This window comes from Somniosus microcephalus, chromosome 2 (genome assembly GCF_052327205.1).
Source record: "Somniosus microcephalus isolate GS21.2 chromosome 2, FLI_Smic_1.0, whole genome shotgun sequence".
In the NCBI taxonomy this organism is placed as follows: Eukaryota; Metazoa; Chordata; class Chondrichthyes; order Squaliformes; family Somniosidae; genus Somniosus; species Somniosus microcephalus.
Window position 1 is genome coordinate 377,119,686 of NC_140988.1, and position 27,919 is coordinate 377,147,604.

Below are 27,919 nucleotides of genomic sequence, written 5' to 3' on the forward strand. Positions count from 1 at the left end.
GGCACACCAATATGACATAGATTACAAAGGATCAAAACAGCATGGAAATGCTGACGGTTTATCGCGCCTACCGTTGCCAACGGTAGAAGCGGCACCTACAGTGGACCCAGTGGAGATGTTCCACTCAACCATAGTGGAATGTCTACCAGTAACAAATTCTACCATTGAAAAGGAAACGAGAAATGACCCGACTCTCTCACGAGTCTACGATTTAATGGTGAAGGGATGGCCAGCACATGGCGAACCACTGTTGCCAGCATTCTCGCAAAGAACAGCTGTCAGTGTGCCGAGGAACCTTGATGTGTGGATCCAGAGTGGTGATTCCACCCAAACTCCAGGATAAAGTGCTAAAGGAGCTTCACGAGGGGCATCTGGGTGGAGTGAAAATGAAGAAACTAGCCAGAGCGTTTGTGTGGTGGCCAGGTATCGATGGAAACATCGAAGAAATGACCAAGGGCTGTCTAGGATGCCAGAAGGTCCAAAACGCCCCACCACAAGCCCCTCTACATCCATGGGAGTGGCCCTCATCTCCATGGCAAAGGGTACACATCGACTTTGCTGGTCCATTTATGGACTCAATGTTCTTAATTGCGGTTGATGCACACTCCAAGTGGCCGGAGGTAATAAAGATGTCCTCCACCACCACGGAAAAAACCATCACAGTATTAAGGACCATATTTGCCAGGAATGGGCTGCCTGAACAGATCTGTTCTGATAATGGACCGCAATTTGTGTCCGAAGATTTCAGGAAGTTCTTAAAAAACAATGGGGTTAAGCACTACACGTCCGCCCCATACCATCCCGCCACCAATGGATTTGCTGAAAGGTTTGTCCAGACCTTCAAGAAGGCCATAAAGGCCATGGGTAATGAAGACATAAATCTACAGCATAAGGTAGATAACTTCTTGTTTGCATACAGGAATGCAACACATGTGGTTACAAACCAAACTCCCGCCATGATGTTTTTCAATAGAAGACTAAGATGCCGGCTGGATTTGATCAAGCCCAACATCAGAAGGGACGTAGAGAACCGGCAATTTCAAGGCATGAATGAAAGGCCAACTAGAACCTTCCAGATAGGCCAACAAGTTTTGGCCCGGGACTACCGTACCGAGAAATGGCAGCCTGGAACTATTTGCACACGACTAGGACCGCTGATGTATACCGTGGACATTGGAGAAAGCATAATAAGGCGCCATGCTGACCAGATCATAGAGTCATCCGAAAAGGGACAACCTACACCACAACTCTATACGCCTAATGATGAAGCAGAGATACCCATAGTATCTACCTCCGATCCGGTGATACTGGAACCAGATGAACCCGACACTGGCATTCAAGCCGAATCGACCTTGCCAAAAGAACCTACTACACCACCGAAAACTACTACACCACCGAGGCGTTATCCGGACCGAGTCAGGAAGCCTCCAGAGAGACTGACTTATAATTGATTAACTGCAGCAAATGTGTAGATTATTGTTCTTGTAAACATGTTAATTAATGATTACTTAAAATGTTATGTACTGGTTGTCTAAAAGGGGAGGAATTGTGGTGTATGTGCCTTTAAGAGCCCCTGTGTACTGTAATGCCGGTAGTGGCCACTCGGGCTATATAAGCCTGTATAGTGTCTTGTATCTTTTAGTTCACCTCCAGACTTTGTTCAGTAAACACCTGTTAAACCAACTCCTGCATTCCGTGTCTCCATTAACACACGGATACAACAAAAACGGAACGTGTTGGAAATACAGAGCTAATGTTTCAGGTCGTTGACTTTTCATCAGAACTGGAAAAAGTTTGGGGTGGGGGCGGTTTTCAGCAAGTACAGAGGTCGGGTAAGTGGGGTGGGGGGACAGTGAGGAAAGAACAAAATGAACGTCAGCGATAGGGTGGGAAGCACTCGAGATTAAATGACAAAAGGGATGATGGTACGAGGCAAAAGGGGCAGTAATGGGACAAGTAAAGAAACAAAAGATGGGCCTCAAGGAGGTGTAAATGGCAACAGCAGAACCATTACCAGCACCTGCTGTCCGATAAAATGGGAGCAGTGGTTATGATCTGATGTTGTTGAACTTGATGTTGAGTCCGGAAGGTTGTAAAGTGCCATGAGGTGCTGTTCCTCGAGCTTCTGTTGGGCTTCATTAGAACAGTGTAGGAGGACGAGGTCAAAGTGAGAGTGGGACGGAGAATTCAAATGGCAGGCGACCTGTAGTGTATGTGCCTTTAAGAGCCCCCCTGTGTACTGTAATGCCGGTAATGGCCACTCGGGCTATATAAGCCTGTATATTGTGTTGTATCAGTTAGTTCACCTCCAGACTTTGTCCAGTAAACACCTGTAAACCAACTCCTGCATTCCGTGTCTTCATTAACACACGGATAGAACAGTGGCAACGAGGATGGAACACATTACACGTGTATGCCGATCTGGAAAAAAAAAATCCACTGACAGAAAAAAAATCAATTAGGAAAAGTACAGAAAGGTACAAATGATGACGGACAGTAGCTCCGAAGACCAGAAGAGCGATAGCGACTCCGGAAACAAGAGACTAAGCTCTCTCAAATTACATAATGTAATTGCCAAAGAAGATTACCAGACCATTTGGGTTACCCTCACGATAGCGGGGTCCCCAGTTAAAATGGAGCTAGATACAGGATCAGCTCTGACCGTCATAAGTAGACGAGATTACGAGTGGCTATTTCCGCATATACCTTTGAAAGACACATCCATTATCTTGAAAACATATACGGGGCAGAAAGTATACCCCAAAGGGAAAATAAAGGTGCCTGTTGTATACAACGGCAAGGAAATACAGAAGTTGTATTTATACGTTCTGCAAGATGGTGGTCCACCGCTGTTGGGACGTGAATGGATCAGGAAGATACGTTTGGACTGGCACTCCATTCAGGCACTGACGGTGACCAGTAAGAAAAAAAATGATGATGACATCTTACCTGAACGATTAAAAGACATCTTGGCCAACGCCAAAGAAGTGTTCCAACAGGAACTAGGAACCTTGAAAGGCGTCACCGCCTCAATAAAGGTGGAAGATGCGGCAATTCCCAAGTTTTTTAAGGCAAGGCCGGTGCCATACACAATTAGCCCAGCAGTCGAGGCAGAGCTGGAGAATTTGGAAAAGACAGGCGTGTTATCCAAGATAGATTGGAGCGAGTGGGCAACACCCATCGTCCCGGTCATGAAGAAAACGTTAAAAAATGATAAATCTGATGAACAGAGAAAAATTCGCATCTGTGGGGACTTCAAGGTGACTGTAAGCCCAGTCCTTCACACGGTACAGTAGGATAGAAGATATTTTCGCCTCACTATCCGGAGGGAAACGTTTCACAAAAATTGACTTGGCACAGGCATATCTACAGATGGAGTTTGAGGAGGCCTCTAAAAAGTATCTCACAATAAACACACACAAAGGCCTGTACCAGTACAATCGACTGGTTTTCGGAGTAGCATCAGCTCCAGCTATCTGGCAAAGAGCTATGGAACAAGTCCTGCAAGGGATTCCTGGGACTCAATGCTACCTAGACGACATCCTTGTAACAGGAGAAAACGACAACGAACACCTTGCCAATTTGGAGAAGGTGCTCACTAGGCTGAGAGAACGGGGCCTACGAGTAAACCGCCCCAAGTGCGAATTTTTCCAGAAACAAATATCATATTGTGGCCACATAATTAATGAAGAAGGGTTGCATAAGTCCCCTGAGAAAATTGAAGCGGTCATAATAGCACCAGCACCTGAAAATGTCTCACAATTAAGGTCGTTCCTGGGATTGATAAATTACTACCATAAATTTTTTCCCGAACTTGTCAACTGTTCTGCACCCTCTTAACGAACTGCTACAAACGGGAGTAATTTGGGAATGGAGCGAGGACTGTAAACGTGCCTTCCATAAATGTAAAGGCTTGATCACGTCCAAGGAAGTTTTGGCTCATTACAACCCATCACTGCCAATCAGACTGGCGTGCGATGCATCCCCTTATGGCGTAGGAGCGGTATTATCACATAGATTCCCTGATGGCTCAGAACGGCCGATAGCTTTTGCGTCACGCTCATTGAACTCAGCTGAGCGTAACTATGCCCAGATCGACAGGGAAGCACTCAGCCTGGTATGGGGAGTGAAGAAATTCAACCATTACCTACACGGACAAAAATTTACCTTGTTGACTGACCATCAAGCCCTCGTCCCCATATTCAACCCTAAAAAGGGCATTCCCATTATGACAGCACAAAGGCTACAGAGGTGGTCCCTTTTCCTAGGGGCACACCGATATGACATAAAATACAAAGGATCAAAACAGCACGGAAATGCTGACGGTTTATCGCGTCTACCGTTGCCAACGGTAGAAGAGGCACCTACAGTGGACCCAGTGGAAATGTTCCACTCTACCATAGTAGAATGTCTACCAGTAACAAATTCTGCCATTGAAAAGGAAACGAGAAATGACCCGACTCTCTCACGAGTCTACGATTTAACGGTGAAGGGATGGCCAGCACATGGCGAACCACTGTTGCCAGCATTCTCGCAAAGAACAGCTGTCAGTGTGCCGAGGAACCTTGATGTGTGGATCCAGAGTGGTGATTCCACCCAAACTCCAGGATAAAGTGCTAAAGGAGCTTCACGAGGGGCATCTGGGTGGAGTGAAAATGAAGAACCTAGCCAGAGCGTTTCTGTGGTGGCCAGGTATCGATGGAGACAACGAAGAAATGAGCAAGGGCTGTCTAGGATGCCAGAAGGTCCAAAACGCCCCACCACAAGCCCCTCTACATCCATGGGAGTGGCCCTCATCTCCATGGCAAAGGGTACACATCGACTTTGCTGGTCCATTTATGGACTCAATGTTCTTAATTGCGGTTGATGCACACTCCAAGTGGCCGGAGGTAATAAAGATGTCCTCCACCACCACGGAAAAAACCATCACTGTATTAAGGACCATATTTGCCAGGAATGGGCTGCCTGAACAGATCTGTTCTGATAATGGACCACAATTTGTGTCCGAAGAATTCAGGAAGTTCTTAAAAAAAACAATGGGGTTAAGCACTACGCGTCCGCCCCATACCATCCCGCCACCAATGGATTGGCTGAAAGGTTTGTCCAGACCTTCAAGAAGGCCATAAAGGCCATGGGAAATGAAGACATAAAACTTCAGCATAAGGTAGATAACTTCTTGTTTGCATACAGGAATGCAACAGATATGGTTACAAACAAAACTCCTGCCATGATGTTCTTCAATAGAAGCCTAAGATGCCGGCTGGATTTGATCAAGCCAAACATCAGAAGGGACGTGGAGAACCGGCACTTTCAAGGCATGAATGAAAGGCCAACTAGAACCTTCCAGATAGGTCAACAAGTTTTGGCCCAGGACTACCGTACCGAGAAATGGCAGCCTGGAACTATTTGCACACGACTAGGACCACTGATGTATACCGTGGACATTGGAGAAAGCATAATAAGGCGCCATGCTGACCAGATCATAGAGTCATCCGAAAAGGGACAACCTACACCACAACTCTATACGCCTAATGATGAAGTAGAGATACCCATAGTATCTACCTCCGATCCGGTGATACTGGAACCAGATGAACCCGACACTGGCATTCAAGCCGAATCAGCCTTGCCAAAAGAACCTACTACACCACCAGAAACTACTACACCACCGAGGCGTTATCCGGACCGAGTCAGGAAGCCTCCAGAGAGACTGACTTATAATTGATTAACTGCAGCAATGTGTAGATTATTGTTCTTGTAACATGTAATTAATGATTACTTAAAATATTATGTACTGGTTGGCTAAAAGGGGAGGAATTGTAGTGTATGTGCCTTTAAGAGAGCCCCCTATGTACTGTAATGCCGGTAATGGCCACTCGGGCTATATAAGCCTGTATATTGTCTTGTATCTTTTAGTTCACCTCCAGACTTTGTCCAGTAAACACCTGTAAACCAACTCCTGCATTCCGTGTCTTCATTAACACACAGATACAACACGACCGGACTCTGGATCATGTTTGTGGACTGAACGGAGGTGTTCCACAAAGCGGTCACCCAATATGAATCTGGTCTCCCCCAATGTAGAGGAGACCGGATCGTGAGCAGCGAATACAGTATACTAAGTTGCAAGAAGTACAAGTAAATCGCTGTTTCACCTGGCAGGTGTGTTGGAGCCCCGGACAGTGGGAAGGGAGGAGGTAAAATGGCAGGTGTTGCATCTCCTGCGCTTGCACGGGAAGGTGCCGTGGGAAGGTAAGCGGGTGCTGGGGTGATAGAGGAGTGGACCAGGGTGTTGCAGAGGGAACAGTCCATTCGGAATGCTGAAAGAGATGGGGAAGTTGTGTTTAGCAGTAGCATGACGTGGGAATGGCACGAGATGATCCGTTGAATGTGGAGGCTGGGTGGGTGGAAGGTGAGGATAAGGGGAAGCCTATTGTGGTTCTGGGGGGGAGGGGAAAGGAGTGAGTGCGGGAAATGGGACGGACACAGTCGAGAGCCCGTCAGCCACGACCGAGAGCGATCCTTGGTTGAGGAAAAAGGAAGGCATATCGCAATCACTGGTATGGAAGGTGTTACGTCCGTGAATAATTGAGACACGGACAGCAGGAGTGAACAAAATAAGTCTTTACTGGTGGAAGTCAATAGTGAAACTAAAAAACACAGAGGCTCACTAGCGCCTTTTATACAGGGGTGGTCACTGCCGGTACTGCAGTCTGAGACCAGTTATTCTCTTAAAGGTACACACACAACAATTCCTCCCCTTTTAGATAAACAGTACATAACATTCATTTAACAACTAAATGATAACTAATTACAATCACAATTACTGTTGCTAGATACATTGGTTAAGTTTAAGCAATTATAAGTTCAGTCTTTGAGGAGGCTTCCTGATTCTGTCTGGATAACGCCTCTTTGGGGTATCAGGTTCTTCTGGCAATGTTGAGTCGGGATCAATGTCGTTGTTTGGTTCATCTGCTTCCAATATTACCCATCTGCGGTAGCTGCAATTGGAACGTCGATTTCATTACCAGGTGTATCAGATCGTGGTGTGGAGTTGATGTTTTCCAGTGACTCTAGAATCTGGTCAGCATGGCGTCTTACAATGCTCTCCCCAACGTCCACGGTATACATGAGAGGTCCTTGTCGTGTACAAATCGTTCCTGGCTGCCATTTCTCAGTGCGGTAGTCCCGGGCCAAGACTGGTTGACCTATCTTAAAACTCCTGGTCGGCCTTTCATTCATATTCTGAAACTGCCTGTTCTCCACATCTCTTCGGACGTTTGGCTTAACCAAATCCAAGCGGCATCGTAGTCTTCGATTGAAGAACATCATGGCTGGAGTTTGGTTGGTAACCGCATGTGTCGCATTCCGGTAGGCAAACAAGAAGTTGTCCACCTTGTGTTGTAGGGGTATATCTTCATTACACATTGCCTTGATAGCCTTCTTGAATGTTTGGACAAACCTCTCGGCCAATCCATTAGTGGCTGGATGATATGGGGCAGATGTGTAATGCTTAACACCATTGTTCTTTAAGAACCTCCGGAACTCTTCAGACACAAACTGTGGCCCATTGTCAGAGCAAATCTGTTCAGGCAGCCCATTCCTGGCGAATATGGTTCGTAAAACCGTGATAGTTTTTTCCGTGGTGGTTGAGGACATTTTTATTACCTCTGGCCACTTTGAATGTGCATCCACCGCAATTAAAAACATCGAGTCCATGAAGGGACCAGCAAAATCAATGTGCACCCTTTGCCATGGAGATGAGGGCCACTCCCATGGATGCAGAGGAGCTTGTGGTGGGGCGTTTTGGACCTTCTGGCATCCTGCACAGCTCTTGGTCATCTCTTCGATTTCTCTATCGATTCCCGGCCACCACACAAACGCTCTGGCTAAGTTCTTCATTTTTACCCCACCCAGATGACCCTCATGAAGCTCATTGAGCACTCTATCCGTCAACTTAGGTGGAATTACTACTCTGGATCCACACATCAAGGTTCCTCTGCACACTGACAGCTGTTCTCTTCTCGGTGAGAATGCTGGCAATCCCTTCACCGTTAAATCATAGACCCGTGATAGTGTCGGGTCATTCCGTGTTTCCTTTTCTATGTTTGCATTCGTCACAGGGAGACATTCGACTATGGTCGAGTGGAATAACTCCATTGGATCCACTGCAAGGTCTTCTTCTTCCACCGTCGGCAACGGTAGACGTGACAATCCACCAGCATTTCCATGCTGTTTAGTTCCTTTGTACTCGATGTCATATTGGTGTGCCCCTAGGAAAAGGGACCATCTCTGCAGCCGTTGTGCTGTCATTATCGGTACGCCCTTCTGAGGGTTGAAAATGGAGACAAGAGGTTGATGATCGGTTAGTAGAGTAAATTTTTGACCGTGCAGGTAGTGATTGAACTTCTTCACCCCCCACACTAGGCTGAGGGCCTCTCTGTCAATCTGGGCGTAGTTACGCTCGGCAGAAGTTAACGAGCGTGATGCAAAAGCTATCGGCCTCTCTAAACCATCAAGGAATTTATGTGACAGTACCGCCCCAATGCCGTAGGGAGACGCATCACACGCCAGCCTGATTGGCAGTGCTGGGTTGTAGTGAGCCAATACTTCCCTTGAAGTGATTAAGTCCTTACTCTTCTGAAAAGCACGCTTACAATCATTGCTCTATTTCCATGCTACCCCCGTTCGTAGCAGGGCGTTCAGTGGGTGCAGAATTGTCGACAAATTCGGCAAAAACTTATGATAGTAATTCACCAATCCGAGGAATGACCTCAGTTGCGACACATTTTCAGGCGCTGGGGCCTTAACAACCGCTTCAATTTTGTCAGGGGACTTATGTAACCCCTCTTCATCAATCACGTGGCCACAATACGATATCTGTTTCTTAAACAATTCGCACTTGGGGCGGTTGGCTCGCAGCCCATGTTCCCGTAGTCTAGTGAGCACCTGTTCTAGGTTGTTAAGGTGTTCACTGTCATCTTCACCTGTTACAAGGATGTCGTCCAAGTAACACTGAGTCCCCGGAATCCCTTGCAGGACTTGTTCCATCGCTCTTTGCCATATCGCTGGAGCCGATGCTACTCCGAATACCAATCGATGATACTGGTAAAGACCTTTGTGAGTGTTTATCGTGAGATACTTCCTAGAGGACTCTTCAACCTCCATCTGCAAATATGCTTGTGCTAGGTCAATTTTTGTAAAACGCTTCCCTCCAGACAGTGAGGTGAAGATGTCTTCTATCCTTGGAAGAGGATATTGTACTGTGTGAAGGACTGGGTTCACCGTCACCTTGAAATCCCCACAGATGCGAATCTTCCTTGGCTCCCCGGACTTATTGCTTAACGTTTTCTTCATGACAGGAACGATGGGTGTCGCCCACTCGCTCCAGTCGACCTTAGACAACACGCCTGCCTTCTCCAGATTCTCCAGCTCTGCCTCGACGGCTGGGCGAATTGCATATGGTACCGGTCTTGCTTTGAAAAACTTGGGAATTGCATTCTCTTCTATTTTTATCGAGGCGGTTACGCCTTTAAGCGTGCCCAGTTCTTGTGAAATACCTCTTTGGCGTTAGCTAAGATTGTTGACAATCGTCCAGGAGTGACGTCTTCATCTTTTTTACCGTCCACCGTCATTGCATGAATGGAGTGCCAATCTAAGTTTATCTTCCTGATCCATTCCCGTCCCAATAATGGTGGTCCACCATTTGGCAGTATGTAGAGATACAATTTCCGTATTTTCTTGCCGTTGTATTCGACAGGCACCCTTATTTTTCCTCTGGGGTATACTTTTTGCCCCGTATACGTCGTCAAGACGATGGATGTCTCTCTCAAGGGTATGTGTGAAAATAGCCGCTTGTAGTCTCGTCGATTCATGATGGTTAGCGCTGATCCTGTATCCAATTCCATTTTAACTTGGGACCCTGCTATTGTGAGGGTGACCCAAATGGTTCGGTGATCTTCTTTTGCGATTACATTGTGAAGTTTGAGACAGCTTAGTCTCCTGTTCCCGGATTCACTATCGCTCATCTGGTCTTCGGAACTACTGTCCGTCATCTTTTGTACTTTCTTGTACGGTTCCTTAGTAGCCTTTTTGTTGTCGCTGGTCTTCTTCCCAGACCTGCAAACTCGTGCAATGTGTCCCATCTTCCCGCATTGCCTGCATATTTTGTCTTTGGACCAGCAGTCCTTCTGGTCATGGTTAGTTCTGCCGCAGCGATAACATTTTGCAAATCCCCGTGTCATTTCGTGGGTGCCGTATTCCTGTGGTTTTTGTTGAATTTCTGCAGCTTCCCTGGCTGCTGCTTCATACGATACTGCCACGCTGAAAGCCTTATCTAGCGTCAGCTCTTTTTCTGAGAGTAACTTCTTCTGTGTTCCTTCACTCAGGAGTCCACAGACAAATTTGTCCCGTAGGGTATCTGCCAGTCCTGCTCCGAACTGGCAGTGCTTTGATAGCTTGCGTAGTTCCGTAAGATACTCAGCATTGCTCTCATCTTTGTGCTGAGTTCTCCTGTGGAATTTAAATCTTTCTGCTATCAACAGCGGTGCAGGGTTTAAGTGTTCCTGTAGGACAGCAACAATTTCGTTAAAACTCTTCGCCTTTGGTTTGGCTGGAGTAATCAGGTCCCACAATAGGCCGTACGTTCTAGCGCCCATTAAGTTTAGCAATATCGATGCCTTTTTCCCCTCCGCTATTTCGTTTGCCTCGAAATATGCCTCGACTCTTTCCACATACGTGGTGGTCCAGTCCTCTATTGTATTATCAAAAGCAGTGATACAGCCAGTCTTCGGCATCTTGCAAATCTAAAATGGCACCTCCCGCGCTTTGCCTTCTTCCCCGATTTAACAAAATGGTGCCTCCCGCGCTTTGCCTTCTTCCCCGCTGTTGCCAGCGCTGCTTTCCACGGTTTCTTGCGCGTTTAATATTGATTTTTTTTCTTTTATTATTTTCCCGTCATGGAGCGGACCCTCTGGGACACTTCCTTCCCTCTTCTTAGGTCCGAACCCTGCCCGGCTTCGAAGCACCGGCCGCGCCCTGTGTGCTCCACCCTCCCTCTCCCTCTTTCCTTCCCGACTCGCTGCCCGGCCCCGTTGAAAAGCCACCCGATCGAGCTCTAGCCCGCCGCAGCCCAGGAAGGATCAGTGCACTACCTTCCACCAGCCCGATTAGCTGGGAAACCACAGACCGAGGAACCAAGCCTGGCTCTGGACAGTCTCTCCTGCAAGTTTTCAATCCGACGGTTTGGAGGGCGGTTGCCCACGGTCGACGCCCGTTTCTCGAGTTTCTTTGGATTTTATTTATTTAATTTTTTTTCTTCTGGCTTCGACCTTCAATAACGTCGTCTGAGGTGCTGCCGAGTTGCAGGTAAGTTCGTTTCTTACTCGTCGCCAGTGTTACGTCCGTGAATAATTGAGACACGGACAGCAGGAGTTAACAAAATAAGTCTTTACTGGTGGAAGTCAATAGTGAAACTAAAAAACATAGAGGCTCACTAGCGCCTTTTATACAGGGGTGGTCACTGCCGGTACTGCAGTCTGAGACCAGTTATTCTCTTAAAGGTACATACACAACAGAAGGTGGCATCGTCGGAATAGATGCGACAGAGACGGAGAAACTGGGAGAATGGAATAGAGTCCTTACAGGAAGTGGTGTGGGAGGAAGTGTATTCAAGGTAGCTGTGAAAGTCAGTGGGCTTATAGTAAACGACATTGGTTGATAGCCTAACCCCAGAAGTGGAAAAGTACTTTTCAATTGTAGTCACTGTTGTAATGTAGGAAACACGGCAGCCAACTTGCGCACAGCAGGCTCCCACACACAGCAATCAGATACATCACCAGTTTTAGTGATGTTGGTTGAAGGATAAATATTCAAATAACGCCATGGGATCTTTTACTTCCACCTGAGAGAGCAGGTTTAATGTCACCGCCAACAGTGCAGCAGTCCCTCACCACTGTACTGGGGTATCAGCCTAGATAAGTGCTCAAGTTTCTGGAGTACAACTTGAACTCACAACTTTCTGACTCCGAGGGGAGAGTGCTCCATTGAACCACAGCTAACACCCAATAAACTCGACTACAATGACTCGGACTCTCTGTTTGGCCCCTACATCTCGCAACATTGACCTAGATATTGGACCAGTAGAGGGCCACTCTGGTTCAATAGAAACCTAGAAGATAGGAGCAGGAGTAGGCCATTCGGCCGCTCGAGCCTGTTCCGCCATTCAATGAGATCATGGCTGATCATCCAAATTCAGTACCCTGTTCCTGCCTTCTCCCCATATCCCTTGATCCCCTTAGCCTTAAGACATATATCTAACTCCTTCTTGAATATATTTAATGAATTGGCCTCAACTGCCTTGTGTGGTAGAGAATTCCACAGGTTCACCACTCTCTGGGTGAATAAATTCCTCCTCATCTCAGTCCTAAATGGCTTACCCCTTATCCTTAGACTGTGACCCCTGGTTCTGGACTTCTCCGCCATCGGGAACATCCTTCCTGCATCTAGTCTGTCTAGTCCTGTTAGAATTTTATAAGTTTTAATGAGATCCCCTCTCATTCTTCTAAACTGTAGCGAATACAAGCCCAATCGATCCAATCTCTCTTCATACATCATTCCTGCCATCCCAGGTATCTGTCTGGTGAATTTTCGCTGCACTCCCTCCATGGCAAGAACATCCTTCCTCAGATAAGGCGACCAAAACTGCACACAATACTCAAGGTGTGGTCTCACCAAGGCCCTGTACTACTGCAGCAAGACATCCTTGCTCCTGTACTCGAATCCTCTTGCTATGAAGGCCAACATACCATTTGCCTTCTTAACCGCTTGCTGCACCTGCATGCTTACCTTCAGCGACTGGTGCACAAGGGCACCCAGGTCTCGTTGTACTTCCCCTTTTCCCAATCAATTGCCGTTCAGATAATAATCTGCCTTCCTGATTTTGCCACCAGAGTGGATAACCTCGCATTTATCCACATTATACTGCATCTGCCATGCATCTGCCCAATCACCCAACCTGTCCAAATCATACTGGAGTTTCTCTGCATCCTCCTCACAGCACACACGCCCACCCAGCTTTGTGTCATCTGCAAACTTGGAGATATTACATCTAGTTCCCTCGTCTGGATCATTAATATATATTGTGAATAACTGAGGTCCTAGCACCGATCCCTGCGGTACCGCACTAGTCACTGCCTGCCACTCGGAAAAAGACCCGTTTATTCCAACTCTTTGCTTCCTGTCTGCCAACCAGTTCTCTATCCAAGTCAGTACCTTACCCCCAATCCCATGTGCTTTAACTTTGCACGCTAATCTCTTATGCGGGACCTTATCGAAAGCCTTCTGAAAGTCCAAATACACCACATCCCGTGGTTCTCCCTTATCTATTCTACCAGTTACATCCTCAAAAAATTCCAGTAGATTAGTCAAGCATGATTTACCTTTTGTAAATCCATGTTGACTTTGTCCGATCCTGTCACTGTTTTCCAAGTGCTCTGCTATTACATCTTTTATAATGGACTCTAGCATTTTCCCCACTACCGATGTCAGGCTTACCGGTCTGTAATTCCCCGTTTTCTCTCTACCACCTTTTTTAAATAGTGGGGTTACATTAGCCACCCTCCAATCCATGGGAACTGTTCCAGAGTCGATAGAAGTTTGGAAGATGACCAGCAATGCATCTACTATTTCTAGGGCCACTTCCTTAAGTACCCTAGGATGTAGATTATCAGGCCCGGGGGATTTATCGGCCTTCAATCCCATCAATTTCCCTAACACCATTTCCCTACAAATACTGATTTCATTCAGTTCCTCCCTCTCATTAGACCCTATGTTCCCCTAGGAACGCAAGGTCCCCCTTACGGGTATGGGCAGTATCGCTGAACCCATTGCGGAAAGTGTAAAACCCCAAAAATGTAGGTGCAGTGACGGGGGTGGGGGTTGGTGGGCAGGGTGGGTGTAGGCTTCTCAGTCTACAATTCAGAGAGTGCAGCTTGCTTGACCTGAGATTGTGAGCAAGCATTTGGAACCCATAAGTTGCGTTTGTTGACGGTTCCAAGTTATATCCTCAACAGCTGTTGAAGGATTTGGCTCGAACTGTGACAGTTGAGGAGAGAATGTTTGGCTTCCAATTATCTTCACCGCTGTAGGGACAAGGAATTAGTTTAGATGATTGAGGTTTGTCCTAATGGGAATGCAGTAATGATAGAGTTGTAGCTGGTGGTTTGTTTGGTGGTGGTCGGGGGAGGGGGTAAATGCATTTGAAAAATGAATGGTTTGTAGTTCGATAACCAGAATTATATTGCTTTATACCAAAAGAATGCAATTAACCAATTGCCATGCACCGTCCTCATTATCATTAATGGAAAAATACAGAACAACTGGGGCATACTATCCGCAACCCCTGTGAACCCATGGACCATGGACCATGTACAGCAGGCACCTCAAAGCACTGCAGCGGTACCACCAACGCTGCCTCCGCAAGATCCTGCAAATCCATTGGCAGGATAGGCGCACCAACGTCAGTGTTCTCGCTCAGGCCAACGTCCCCAGCATCGAAGCTTTGACCACGCTCGATCAGCTCTGATGGACGGGTCACATTGTCCGCATGCCCGATACGAGACTCCCAAAACAAGCGCTCTACTCGGAGCTCCGGCACGGCAAGAGAGCCCCAGGTGGGCAGAGGAAACGTTTCAAGGACACCCTCAAAGCCTCCTTGAAAAAGTGTAACATCCCCACCGGCACCTGGGAATCCCAAACAAAGTGGAGGAGAAGCATCCGGGAAGGCGCCGAACACCTCGAGTCTCTTCGCCGGGAGCAAGCGGAAGCCAAGCGCAGGCAGCACAAGGAGCGCACGTCAACTCAAGCACCCCACCCACCCGCCCCTTCAACCACCGTCTGCCCCACCTGTGACAGAGACTGTAGGTCCCGCATTGGACTCATCAGTCACCTGAGAACTCTTTTTTAATGTGGAAGCAAGTCATCCTCGGTTCTGAGGGACTGCCTAAGAAGAAGAAGGAACCCAACTTCCTAACAAGTTGGTACCTTGTTCTGAGTTTTGGTCTCCTTACCTAAGGAAGGATATACTTGCCTTTGAGGGAGTGCAACGAAGGTTCACCAGACTGGTTCCTGGGATGAGGGGATTGTCCTGTGAGGGGAGATTGAGTAGACTAGGCCTATATTCCCAAGAGTTTAGAAGAATGAGAGGTGATCTCATTGAAACATACAAAATTCTTAAGGGGCTTGACAGGGTAGATGCTGAGAGGCTGTTTCCCCTGGCTAGAAGGTCCAGAACTAGGGGTCACAGTCTCAGAATAAGACTGAGATGAGGAGAAGTTTCTTCACTCAAAGGGTTGTGATTCTTTGTAATTCTCTACCTCAGAGGGCTGCGGAGGCTCAGTTGTCGACTGGCCTCCAAGTTACAAGTTAGGATCTAATCCTGGACATCAGATGGAATGTTGCATACCTGGGAGTGAGTTGCAATAAGCTCGACACCATCCAGGACAAAGCAGTCCGCTTGATCAGCTGTGATCTTATTGAATGGCGGAGCAGGCTCGAAGGGCTTGATCGGCAGCCCATCCACCATCTTAAATATTCACTCCCTCCACCACCAGCTCACCGTGGCTGCAGGGTGTACCATCTACAGGACGCACTGCGGCAACTCACCAAGGCTTCTTCGGCAACACCTCCCAAACCCGTGACCTCCACCACCTAGAAGGACAAGGGCAGCAGGCGCATGGGAACACCATCCCCTCCAAGCCACACACCATCCCATCTTGGACATATATCAGCTGTTCCTTCATGGTCGCTGGGCCAAAGTTCTGGAACTCCCAAATTCTGGAACACCACATGGACTGCAACGGTTCAAGAAGGCCCACCACCACCACCTTCCCAAGTAGGAACCAAGGATGGGCAATAAATGCCAGCTTTGCCAGCGACGCCCACTTCCCAAGAATGAATTAAAAAAGGAGGCTGAAATCTGATCAAGGTGTGGTTTTAAATGAAACACGCGAGCAATTTTAGTTGCGCGGTTTTCAGAGCCGCAGTGTGATCAAGGCTGGGTCATGAATCTTACTGAATCAGGCACGCTGCCCATGCTTTTTACAATGGGCAACGTGAGGAGTGCTGCGAGCCCGCCGTGCAAGTTGGCAGTCGCGTGTATTGCTGTTGATGAAATTACGAGACAGCTGGGTGTGGTGCAGCCCCAGTTTCTGACAGATCCATGCCATCGCCCTTTTCTTGTTTGTCATGCAGTCCAAGTGGGATTCTGTGACAGTATTTGCACCATCCCCTCTCGGGTTTCAACCAAGAGCCTAGACCTGCGTTAGATTGTGGCCGATACAGGAAACTCTCTTTTAACCGGCACCTAAATAACCGGAAACCCCTGTTAACCGGCAAAATTCAGGAGTCGGTTCAGGTAAGTTTTACTTCATATTAGTGGCAGTTCCTGGATCTGTGGCTGTGTAACTGGGGTTCGTGCACTTGTTGCTAAGCAACAGGGACGCTTGGTCTGTGGCTGAAGTTCCTGCACATGTTGCTAAGCAACAGGGAAGCCTGGATTTGTTGCTGTGTACGGAGCTCTCGTACCTTTTACTATACCTCTCCGTAATCCGGACTTCTTGATAAACCGGCACCACGCCGGTCCCGTTGGTGCCAGATAATAAAGAGTTTCCTGTACATTTGCTGCAGCGTGGCACTCCTGTTGGTCTTTTTTTTTGAGTGAGTGAGGTGGCGTGTCAAGCCCGCAGCAGTGGGATGCACTGGCTGTCGGGTGCCAATTTTTTTTGCCCTAAGCCAAGCTTTTGTGTGGAAACAGGGAGAGGTAAGAGTTGAAGGGCAACTGTCGCCTCCTAACGAGAATGGCATCGAGGGAAGGGCTGGCAGTGGGTCGTCTGGTGTCCTCTTGGGCAGAAAGCGGGGAATGGGACACGGTCTTTAGGTACATGTGTTTAATCGTCTGTCCATCACAGTCAAGATGCCACATTTTATTACAGATGCAAAATAAATGTTATTTATTAAAGAAAAGAAAGCCAGCCAGTGCCCACAGCCTGAAATTTACAGCTGCCCTCTGATGGGACATGGTGCCATCCACGTTCTGATCAGCGGGGTGGTGGCAATGCACTCACATGTTTGTGCTGCTCACCAGTTGCTCTGCTTTCTGCCTGGTGACGCCTCAAACCCACACTCATCGGATGCCTCATGACTAACGGCAGTCAGCAGGTTAAAATGACTCCAGGATGACACTGCCAGTGTTGTGAGGCTCTTGCAACCTTCTGGCGAACTCGGTAATCTGATACTTGGACGAGGCAGGTTGATAGTGCTCCAGGAGCACTGTCTATAATTGACCAGCCACCCAGACTCACTAATGGAACTAGGAGGGTAAGACTGGGGGCTGGGACTTCTAGAAAGCAAGAAAGATTTGCATTTATATAGCACCTTTCACAACCTCAGGACATCCCGAAGAGCTTTACAGCCAATGAAATACTTTTGAAGTGTAGTCACTGTTGTAATATAGGAAACGCAGCAGCCAATTTGCGCACAGCAAGCTCCCACAAACAGCACTGTGATAATGACCAGATAATCTGTTTTTAGTGATGTTGATTGAGGGATAAAAATGTGGAGAGATAGTTGGAGGGCAGAGAGGGGTAAAAGGAATGTGAGTGAGTGTTCCACAGGGGCTATGTTGGAGCTGCTTTTATTTACTGTATACAGAAGTGATCGGGACTTGAGGGAGAGGGGAGTGCAGTGGATGATGGAGTTTCATGTTTTGTGAATCTTTTAATTGAATGTTTTTTTCCGGTGAATGCGCGGAAGGAAAATTTCAAAACAATCATAGGAAGTAATGCTAAGCCTATATAAAACACTGGTTCGGCCCCAGCTGGAGTGTTGTGTCCAATTCTGGGCACCGCACTTTAGGAAGGACATGAAAGTTTTGGAGGGTGCGGAAGAGATTCACTCCAGGGATGAGGGATTACCGTTACGTGGATAGACATGGCTTTGTCAGGGGGAGATCATGTCTGACCAATTTGATTGAATTTTTCGAGGGGGTGACTAGGTGTGTGGATGAGGGTAGTGCAGTTGATGTAGTCTACATGGACTCCAGTAAGGCTTTTGACAAAGCCCCGTATGGGAGACTGGTCAAGAAGGTAAGAGCCCATGGGATCCAGGGCAATTTGGCACATTGGATCCAAAATTGGCTTAGTGGCAGGAGGCAGAGGGTGATGGTCGAAGGTTGTTTTTGTGACTGGAAGCCTGTGTCCAGTGGTGTACCGCAGGGATCGGTGCTGGGTCCTTTGCTATTTGTAGTGTACATTAATGATTCAGGAGGTATGATCAGTAAGTTCGCAGATGACACGAAAATTGGTGGAGTGGTAAGTAGCGAGGAGGGAAGCCTCAGGCTACAGGACGATATAGACGGGTTGGTTAGATGGGCAGTAACAGTGGCAAATGGAATTTAACCCTGAAAAGTGTGAGGTGATGTATTTTGGGAGGACTAACAAGGCAAGGGAATACACAATGAATGGTAGGACCCTAGGAAGGATAGAGGATCAGACGGACCTTGGTGTGCGTGTACATAGATCCCTGAAGGCAGCAGGACAGGTAGATAAGGTGGTTAAAAAGGCATATGGGATACTTGCCTCCATTAGCCGAGGCATAGAATATAAGAGCAGGGAGGTTATGATGGAGCTGTACAAAACGCTAGTTAGGCCACAGCTGGAATACTGTGTGCAGTTCTGGTCGCCACACTATAGGAGGGATGTGATTGAATTGGAGAGGGTGCAGAGGAGATTCACCAGGATGTTACCTGGGCTGGAGCGCTTCAGCTATGAAGAGAGATTGGACAGGCTGGGGTTGTTTTCCTGAGAGCAGAGAAGGCTGAGGGGGGACCTGATTGAGGTGTACAAAATTATGAGTGGCATAGATAGGGTAGATAGAAAGGAACATTTCCCCTTAGTAGAGGGGTCAATAACCAGGGGCATAGTTTCAAAGTAAGGGGCAGGAGGTTTAGAGGGGATTTGAGGAAAAACGTTTTCACCCAGAGGGTGGTTGGAATCTGGAACTCACTGCCTGAAAGGGTGGTGGAGGCAGGAACCCTCACAACATTCAAGAAGCATTTGGATGAGCACTTGAAATGCCATAGCATACAAGGCTACGGCCCAAATGCTGGAAAATGGGATTAGACTAGACAGGGCTTGATGGCCGGCGCGGACACGATGGGCCGAAGGGCCTCTTTCTGTGCTGTATAAATCTATGACTCTAAGCTGAGCAGAGAAGGTTAAGAGGAGATTTGATAGAGGTGTTCAAAATCATGAAGGGTTCAGATAGAGTAAATATAGAGAGGAACTGTTTCCATTGGCTGAAGAGTCAGTAACCAGAGGTCACAGATTTAAGGTGATTGGCAAAAGAACCAGAGGCGACATGAGGAAAAACATTTTTATGCAACGAGCGGTTAGGATTTGGAATGCACTGCCTGATAGGGTAGCTTTTGAAAGGGAATTGGATAAATACTTAAAGGAGAAAAAATTGCAGGGATATAGGGAAAGAGTAGGGGAGTGGGACTAACTGGATTACTCTCTGACAGCCGGTGCAGACTCGATGGGCCGAATGGTCTCCTCCTGTGCTGTACATGATTCGATGATTCTAACAGAGATCTCAGGGGTTTGTACAGATGTAGGTTGCTGGATAGTTAGTGTTTCATCTCACCAAGGAAAGAAAAAAAACAGGAACCAGTCCAGGACGTGCAGAATGACGTGGAATGGTTTCTCCATCCCACTTGCTCCTGTTCAGAGCTCTAGTGCGTGCCCAGGTAGTCATGGAGTACGAAGAAGTGGTCTCCACTAGATCGCTCAAAGCTTCGTGTGAGCAGTGGGCATCACAGGAGATTCACGGTAGGTAGTGTAGATGTCTCTTACTAAGTTCAGTTAGGAATTGATTCCAATTTAGGTCAGGTCAAACAACACTTGCTCCTGGCACTTCTCCAAGAGAGAGTGCTTGGGAGGATGGGTGAGATGATTAAAACTGGTGTTCCCCCCCCCCCGCCCTACTGGCCCATCAGAAATAGGATCGCCCTGGTTCCAGGGATGGGGGATCTTAGCTACAAGGGCGGGTTGGAGAAGCTGGATTTGTTTTCATTAGAGCAGAGATGGTTGAGGGGTGATTTGATAGAGGTGTACAAGATTATGACGGGTTTGGATAGGCTAGACGGGGAAAGGCTGTTCCCACTAGTTGATGGTACAAGGACTAGGGGACACAGATTTAAGGCTTTGGGCAAGAGATACAGGGGGGACGTGAGGAAAAACTTTTTCACGCAGCGAGTGGTGAGGACCTGGAACTCGCTGCCGACGGAAGTGGTGGAAGCGGAGACACTCGGTGTTTTCAAAGGGAGACTGGATAGGCACTTGAGGGAAATAAACTTGCAGGGCCACGGGGATAGAGTGGGGGAATGGGACTGACTGGATTGCTCCACAGAGAGCCGGCACGGACTCGATGGACTGAATGGCCTCCTGTGCCGTTATGACTCTATGCATGTTAATGCCATTGATTTTGTTCTTTCAACAGATATATATTAGACCTGGACAACTACAGCGCTATTCCCATCTCGAGTGAAGAGGAGTACAAGAGAGTGATGTGCCAATTCCCATTCCACGATACAGAGCTGGAAAGTGTGAGCAATTATTACCTCATTACATATTGTTTTCACCATCTACTTCATAATGAGGTCGATGGAAGGTGGAATGAAAACCGAAAATGCTGGAAATACTCAGCGGGTCAGACAGCATCTGTGGAGAGAGAGAAACAGAGTTAACGTTTCAGGCTGCTGTTCGTTAACTCTGAAACGTTAACTTTGTTTCTCTCTGCCTGAGTATTTCCAGCTTTTATTTCAGATTTCCAGCAATTGCAGTGTTTTGCCTTTGCACTCGTGTGAAGGTGGGTTCAGTAAGTTGGCGAGTAACTTGATGCACAGCATGTTCAGTGTTGGGAGTGTGTTAGGCTAAAGAGTCATAGTCGGGGCATGTACAGTGGGGATTTCCAAGGGGCGTGCTTGATTTATTTTCTTGAGGCCCACAACAAAGTTTTGATTTTTTTTTACCACTTAAAAGCTGAGGGTGGTCTCAATCTTAGAGACAAGTCCATGAGCTTCTTGGGTTCCATAGACTTATATTCGCTAGAGTTTAGAAGAATGAGAGGGGATCTCATTAAAACTTATAAAATTCTAACAGGACTAGACAGACTAGATGCAGGAAGGATGTTCCCGAAGGTGGTGGAGTCCAGAACCAGGGGTCAGCCATTTAGGACAGAGATGAGGAGGAATTTCTTCACCCAGAGAGTGGTGAACCTGTGGAATTCTCTGCCAGACAGAGCAGTTGAGGCCAATTTATTAAATATATTCAAGAAGGAGTTGGATATATTTCTTAAGGCTAAAGGGATCAAGGGATATGGGGAGAAAGCAGGGACAGGGTACTGAATTTGGATGATCAGCCATGATCTCATTAAATGGCGGAGTGGGCTCGAGGGGCCGAATGGCCTACTCCTGCTCCTATCTTCTATGTTTCTATGTTGTGCTTGTTGGAGGTGAGGTTGGAGGTGAAAGGGGGAAGAAGGGTTTCAGGAGACAATTGGTAGTGGAGAGTAGAAGCCAGAGGGGAATCTTTGCTCTCCATCGGAGAGCGAGACCCAGCAGAGATTGATGTGGTCTGACCAGATCTGGTGATGGACCACACGGTGATGGTAAATGCAAGCTGTTGTTGATGGATGGCTCGACCAGTTTTGCTCCAGACACACTCAAGTCTGCGCCCCTCGGTCTTGAAGGCATGAAGATGGAGGGTCTAGGGGAACGACAGAAATGGGATACAGTGACAATTTTGCCGGGGACAAAGGCATCACAGGGGGAGGTGACAGACTGGCTGAGCATATCGACAGCTGCAGAGGCATCTGGCAAATGGAGGGCTAAGGATCGATAGTTGGGAGTTTGAAAGTGCAGTTGGAAGTGACTTGCGCTAAGTTTTTTTTTCCAGCGACGGGTGCAGAAGGAAGAGGGGTTGGAGGGCGTTAGTGAGATGTGGGTGGCAATGGATACAAGGAAGTGATCGGCTAAACGAGTATTGACTAAATCCCATTCACATCTTTGGGGTTTATGTTGTCTCAGTGGTGTTTGATGTCAATACAGTGGAGATTGACTGAGAGCAAATACCAGGATGACGTATTCAACAATAGTGGGATCTCGTTGAGGCCATTGTATACCTTGAAAATGGTCCATGTAATATTAATGTATATTAAAACAGCAAATGCTGTGAGGGTTTTGTTCCACACTGCAGTAGAGTGCTTGAACGTGGAGTGGCAGGGTGTGGATTGACTGTTGCCGTTTCCAACATGGTCTTAGCCATTCGGTATCTCGGTGGCTGAGTTCGGGCATTTCTCCACAGCGAGGCACTTGGGTCCATTGCACAATGGCTGCAACATATTGCTCCCTTGAATAGATGAACTGCAGGCTGATGAAGGTTCTTGGCTATCACCTCGCCCTTTAATTAGCCGTGTGCTTCCTATTCCAGCATAGCACCTACTAAATCTGACACTGCACAGCCTTGCTGCTTTTCTCTGTTGACTCAAGTCTCTGTTTTCAGAAATTATCTTTGGCCAGGGCAAGTTTACCTGGTTAGGCTTGGCTTGGCATCCAGTCACTTTGGAGCAGTCACATTGTAAGTTTTGTTGGTCATCTGATGCCTGGCCTGCATGGAAGCCCATCGCCATGCCGGAGAGTCCCCAAGCTGCTGGCCCAAAGCTCAGACACTCGTATCCTCCACCTTTGCCCTCTAAACCGTTCTCCCATCACTCTGTCTTCCCTGACCACACTCTTTCTCCTCTCTGCATCCTCACTGTTGAAACAAAGACTCATCAAACTATTGCCAGCTCTCATTCTTCCCAGGACCTTAAAACTCCTCACCTCCCTCAGCCTTCCATTCCTCCTGATAATCTACAGATTTTTAAGAGCCGAGATTAGTGTCACCTAATCATGAGAGGTGATCTCATTGAAACATATAATATTCTGAGGGGGATTGACAGGGTAGATGCTGAGAGGTTGTTTCCCCTGGCTGGTGTCTAGAACTAGGGGGCATAGTCTCAGGATAAGGGGTCGGCCATTTAGGACTGAGATGAGGAATTTCTTCACTCAGAGGGTTGTGAATCTTTGGAATTCTCTTCCCCAGAGGTCTGTGGATGATGAGTCGTTGAGTATATTCAAGGCTGAGATCGACAGATTTTTGGACTCTCGGGGAATCAAGGGATATGGAGATCAGGCAGGAAAGTGGAGTTGAGGTCGATGATCAGCCATGATCTTATTGAATGGCGGAGCAGGCTCGAGGGGCTGTATGGCCGACTCCTGCTCCTATTTCTTATGTTCTTATTACTTTCCAGTTTACCTCCCCTTTCCTCCTGTTCATTTCAACATCAGATGCAGTGCCCTCCTGGACTATATGGACCTATTTCAGTGCATATGAAAGATGAAAGAGCTCACTTGGCGTCTTGACGTGGCTTAGCTTTCCCCTTGCCGCCTCTCGGGCCACGTTGGATCAGATCATATATCCAGCAAAAGCAAAACACTGCGGGTGCTGGAAACCTGAAATCTAAACAGAAAGTGCTGGCAACACTCAGCAGGTCAGGCAGAATCTGTGGAGAGAGAAACAGCGTCAACGTTTCAGGTCAATGACCTTTCCTCAGAAGTTAGAGATGTAGCAGGTTTTAAGCAAGTGCAGCGGCAGGGAAAGCAGGGGGAGAGGGGAGGAAAGAACGAAAGGGAAGGGGGAGTGATTAAATGACAACAGTGTCGATGGTGCGAGCAAAAGGGGATGGTAATGGGGCAAGTAAGCAATTCAGCGCATTGTTGGAATTTCAACTAGACTTTAATAGAGAGTCCAAGAGAAAAATAATTGCTGGCAAGCCATAAATGAAGTGTCTCAGGTTACTAAGCCAACAGGACCTCGGGATCAGAACCACCAGACCCTGGTTTGGGAATGGCCGGAGTCTAGGGATACCCAAAATGCTGGATAAATTGAGACCTTGCCAGTCTACACGGGTAAAGTGGCTTTTTTTTTAAATATAGTGACGAAAGACCACGTCCAAATGGGCAAGTCGTACTTATCATGCAATCATAGAATCATACAGCACAGAGGGAGACCATTCGGCCCATTGTGCCTGTGCCAGTTCTCTGAAAGAGCTCTCCAATTAGTCCCACTCCCCCTGCTCTTTCCCCAGAGCCCTGCCAATTGTGCCTTTTTAGGTTTTTATCCAATTCCCTTTTGAAAGTTACTAGTGAATCTGCTTCCACCGCCCTATCAGTTCCAGATCACAACAACTCGCTGCGTGAAAAAAATTCACTTCCTCTCCCCCTCTGGTTCTTTTGCCAATCACCTTAGATCTGTGTCCTCTGGTTACCGACCCTCCCGCCAGTGGAAACAGTTTCTCCCTATCTACTCTTATCAAAACCCTTCATGATTTTGATCGCCTCTGTTAAATCTCCCCTTAACCTTCTCTGCTCTAAGGAGAACAACCCCAGCTTCTCCAGTCTCTCCACGTAGCTGAAGTCCTTAGTGGAAAGGTTCCAGAATACAAAGGACCCCACGATAGTGAATCCAGGCTGCTGCACTGTCCATGCACAGAAGGCGGTAGTGGCTGATTTATGAAGTGCTATTGACAAACCCCTCCCCCAGCCCCCGAAACAGACGCCTAAAGAGGAGGTTTTTTTTTTTTGCTGGTGCTCTAAGGGTTTTTAACGACCCTCACAGTGGCGAGCGTCATTGTATGCGACGTGGTTCAAAGTGTTTGTGCCCTTTAATTTCAGTTCTACATTAACCTGCGTTCCTTGTTTTTTTGCAGCAACTCTTTCCCAAAAAGTTCCCATTCTCGGAATTTGTGCCCAAAGTCTACTCGCAGATCAAAGAGTTTATCTACGCTTGCCTCAAGTTTTCAGAGGACCTGCATCTGAGGTAAGGAAATAGCGAGAGAGAATAAATGCAATGGGATACTTGGCACTTAAGGCAGTATTGCCCATCGCGACTTGCCCTGAGAGAACATAGGGACAGGTGGAGGCCATTCAGCCCCTCGAGCCTGATCCGCCATTCAGAGAGATCACGGTTGATCTGCGACCTAACTCCATAAGGGAATAAAGGGCTATGGGGATTGGGCGGGGAAAGTGGAGCTGATGTAGAAGTTCAGCCGTGATCTTATTGAATGGCGGAGCAGGCTCAAGGGGTCGTATGGCCGACTCCTGCTCCTATTTCTTATGGTCTTAAGTTCTTAAAGCAAGTCTGCTTGCTACATAGGATCATAGGAACAGGAGGAGACTGATAGCTGGGATGGCAGGAATGACGTATGAAGAGAGATTGGGTCGATTAGGCTTATATTTGCTGGAGTTTAGAAGAATGAGAGGGGATCTCATTGAAACTTATAAAATTCGAACAGGACTAGACAGATTAGATGCAGGAAGGATGTTCCCGATGGCGGGGGAGTCCAGAACCAGGGGTCACAGTCTAAGGATAAGGGGTAAGCCATTTAGGACTGAGATGAGGAGGAATTTCTTCACCCAGAGAGTGGTGAACCTGTGGAATTCTCTACCACACAAGGCAGTTGAGGCCAATTCATTAAATATATTCAAGAAGGAGTTAATATATTTCTTAAGGCTAAAGGGATCAAGGGATATGGGGAGAAAGCAGGGACAGGGTACTGAGTTTGGATGATCAGCCATGATCCCATTGAATGGCGGAGCAGGCTCGAGGGGCCGAATGGCCTACTCCTGCTCCTATCTTCTATGTTTCTATGAGACCGTTCAGCCCCGTGAGACTGTTCCTCCATTCAGTGAGGTTATGCCTGATCTGCGACCTAACTCCATATACCTGCCTTTGCCCCATCTCCCTTAATATCTAGCATCAATTGCTGTTTGCAGAAGAGAGTTCCAGACTTCTACCACCCTTTGTGTGTAGAAGTGTTTCCTAATTTCACTCCTGAAAGTCCTGGCTCTAATTTTTAGACAATGCCCCCCCTAGTCCTAGACTCCCCAACCAGCGGAAATAGTTTCTCTCTATCTACCCTATCAGTTCCCCTTAATATCTTGGAAACATCAATCAGAACATCTTCTAAACTCCAGGAAATACAGAATTCCCTGAGTTCAAAGTTAGATAGTGTGGGACTAGAATCACATGCAAGGGTGGCAGGTTTCCTTCCCTGAAGGTCATCAGTGAACCCGTTGGTTTTTTTCAACAATCCGACAGCTTGCATGGTCATTTTACCGGTTGCCAGCCCACGAGTCACCAGATTTATCGAATTCCACTTTACAACTTGTTGTGGTGCTATTTGAATTCAAAGACCTTTGGGTTGCTAGTCTAGTACTAAAACACGCTTGGCTACCATGGCCTTGTGTAGAAGTGTTGCTTTTCTGCCCCCTTTCCTTCTCCAATTTTTAAAAAAGTATTATTTTTCTTAGTTTCCCTTCTCATAAGAATTAGGAGCAGGAGTAGGCCATACAGCCCCGCGAGCCTGCTCCGCCATTCAATAAGTTCATGGCTGATCTTCGACCTCAACTCCACTTTCCTGCCTGATCCCCCTATCCCTTGATTCCCCTAGAGTCCAAAATTCTGAGGAAGGATGTTCTTGCCATGGAGGGGGTGCAGCGAAGATTCACCAGGCTGAGATGAGGGGGTTGACTTATGAGGAAAGGTTGAGTAGGTTGGTCCTCTACTCATTGGAATTCAGAAGAATGAGAGGCGATCTTATCGAAACATATAAGATTGTGAGGGGGCTTGATCGGGTGGATGCGGTGAGGATGTTTCCACTGATGGGTGAGACTAGAACTAGGGGGCATAATCTAAGAATAAGGGGCTGCCCTTTCAAAACTGAGATGAGGAGAAACTTCTTCACTCAGAGGGTAGTAAATCTATGGAATTTCCTACCTCAGAGAGCTGTGGAAGCTGCAACATTAAATAAATTTAAAACAGAGATAGACAGTTTCCTAGCTGATAAGGAAATAAGGGGTTACGGGGAGAGGGCAGGGAAGTGGACGTGAGTCTAAGTTCGGATCAGCCATGATCCTATTGAATGGTGGAGCAGGCCCGAGGGGCCGTATGGCCTACTCCTGCTCCTACTTCTTATGTTCTTATGATACCTGGGATGGCAGGAATGACGTACGAGGAGAGATTGGGTCGATTGGGCTTGTACTCGCTAAGGTTCAGAAGAATGAGAGGGGATCTCATTGAAACTTATAAAATTCTGTTAGGACTAGACAGATTAGATGCAGGAAGGATGTTCCCAATGGCCAGGGAGTCCAGAACCAGGGGTCACAGCCTAAGGGTAAGGGGTAAGCCATTTAGGACTGAGATGAGGAGGAATTTCTTCACCCAGAGAGTGGTGAAACTGTGGAATTCTCTACCACAGAGGGCAGTGGAGGCCAGTTCATTAAATATATTCTTGAAGGAGTTGGATATATTTCTTAAGGCTAAAGGGATCAAGGGATATGGCGAGAAGGCAGGGACAGGGTACTGAATTTGGATGATCAGCCATGATCTTGTTGACTGGCGGAGCAGGCTCGAGGGGCCGAATGGCCTACTCCTGCACCTATCTTCTATGTTTCTATGTCTCTATCTCAGCCTTGAATATACTCAACGACTCATCATCCACAGCCCTCTGGGGAAGAGAATTCCAAAGATTCACAACCCTCTGAGTGAAGAAATTCCTCCTCCTCTCAGTCTTAAAAGGCTGACACCTTATCCTGAGGCTATGCCCCCTAGTTCTAGACTCTCCAGCCAGGGGAAACAATCTCTCAGCATCTACCCTGTCCAACCCCCTCAGAATCTTATATGTTTCAATGAGATCACCTCTCATTCTTCTAAACTCCAGAGAGTATAGGCCCAATCTACTCAATCTCCTCACGAGCACTGTT

At 47.4% G+C, this 27,919-nt stretch overlaps 1 protein-coding gene across 2 annotated transcripts in view; it reads left to right on the top strand.

The window, feature by feature from the left end:
- Positions 1–27,919, top strand: part of LOC147123782 (exocyst complex component 6B-like) — an 860,046-nt gene that overhangs the window by 526,583 nt on the left and 305,544 nt on the right. For both annotated transcript variants that reach the window (XM_085975948.1, XM_085975954.1), the window contains 2 exons: positions 20,554–20,659; positions 24,865–24,974. In XM_085975948.1, coding sequence (XP_085832074.1) covers positions 20,554–20,659; positions 24,865–24,974 — 216 coding nt within the window. The remainder of the gene's footprint in view (positions 1–20,553; positions 20,660–24,864; positions 24,975–27,919) is intronic.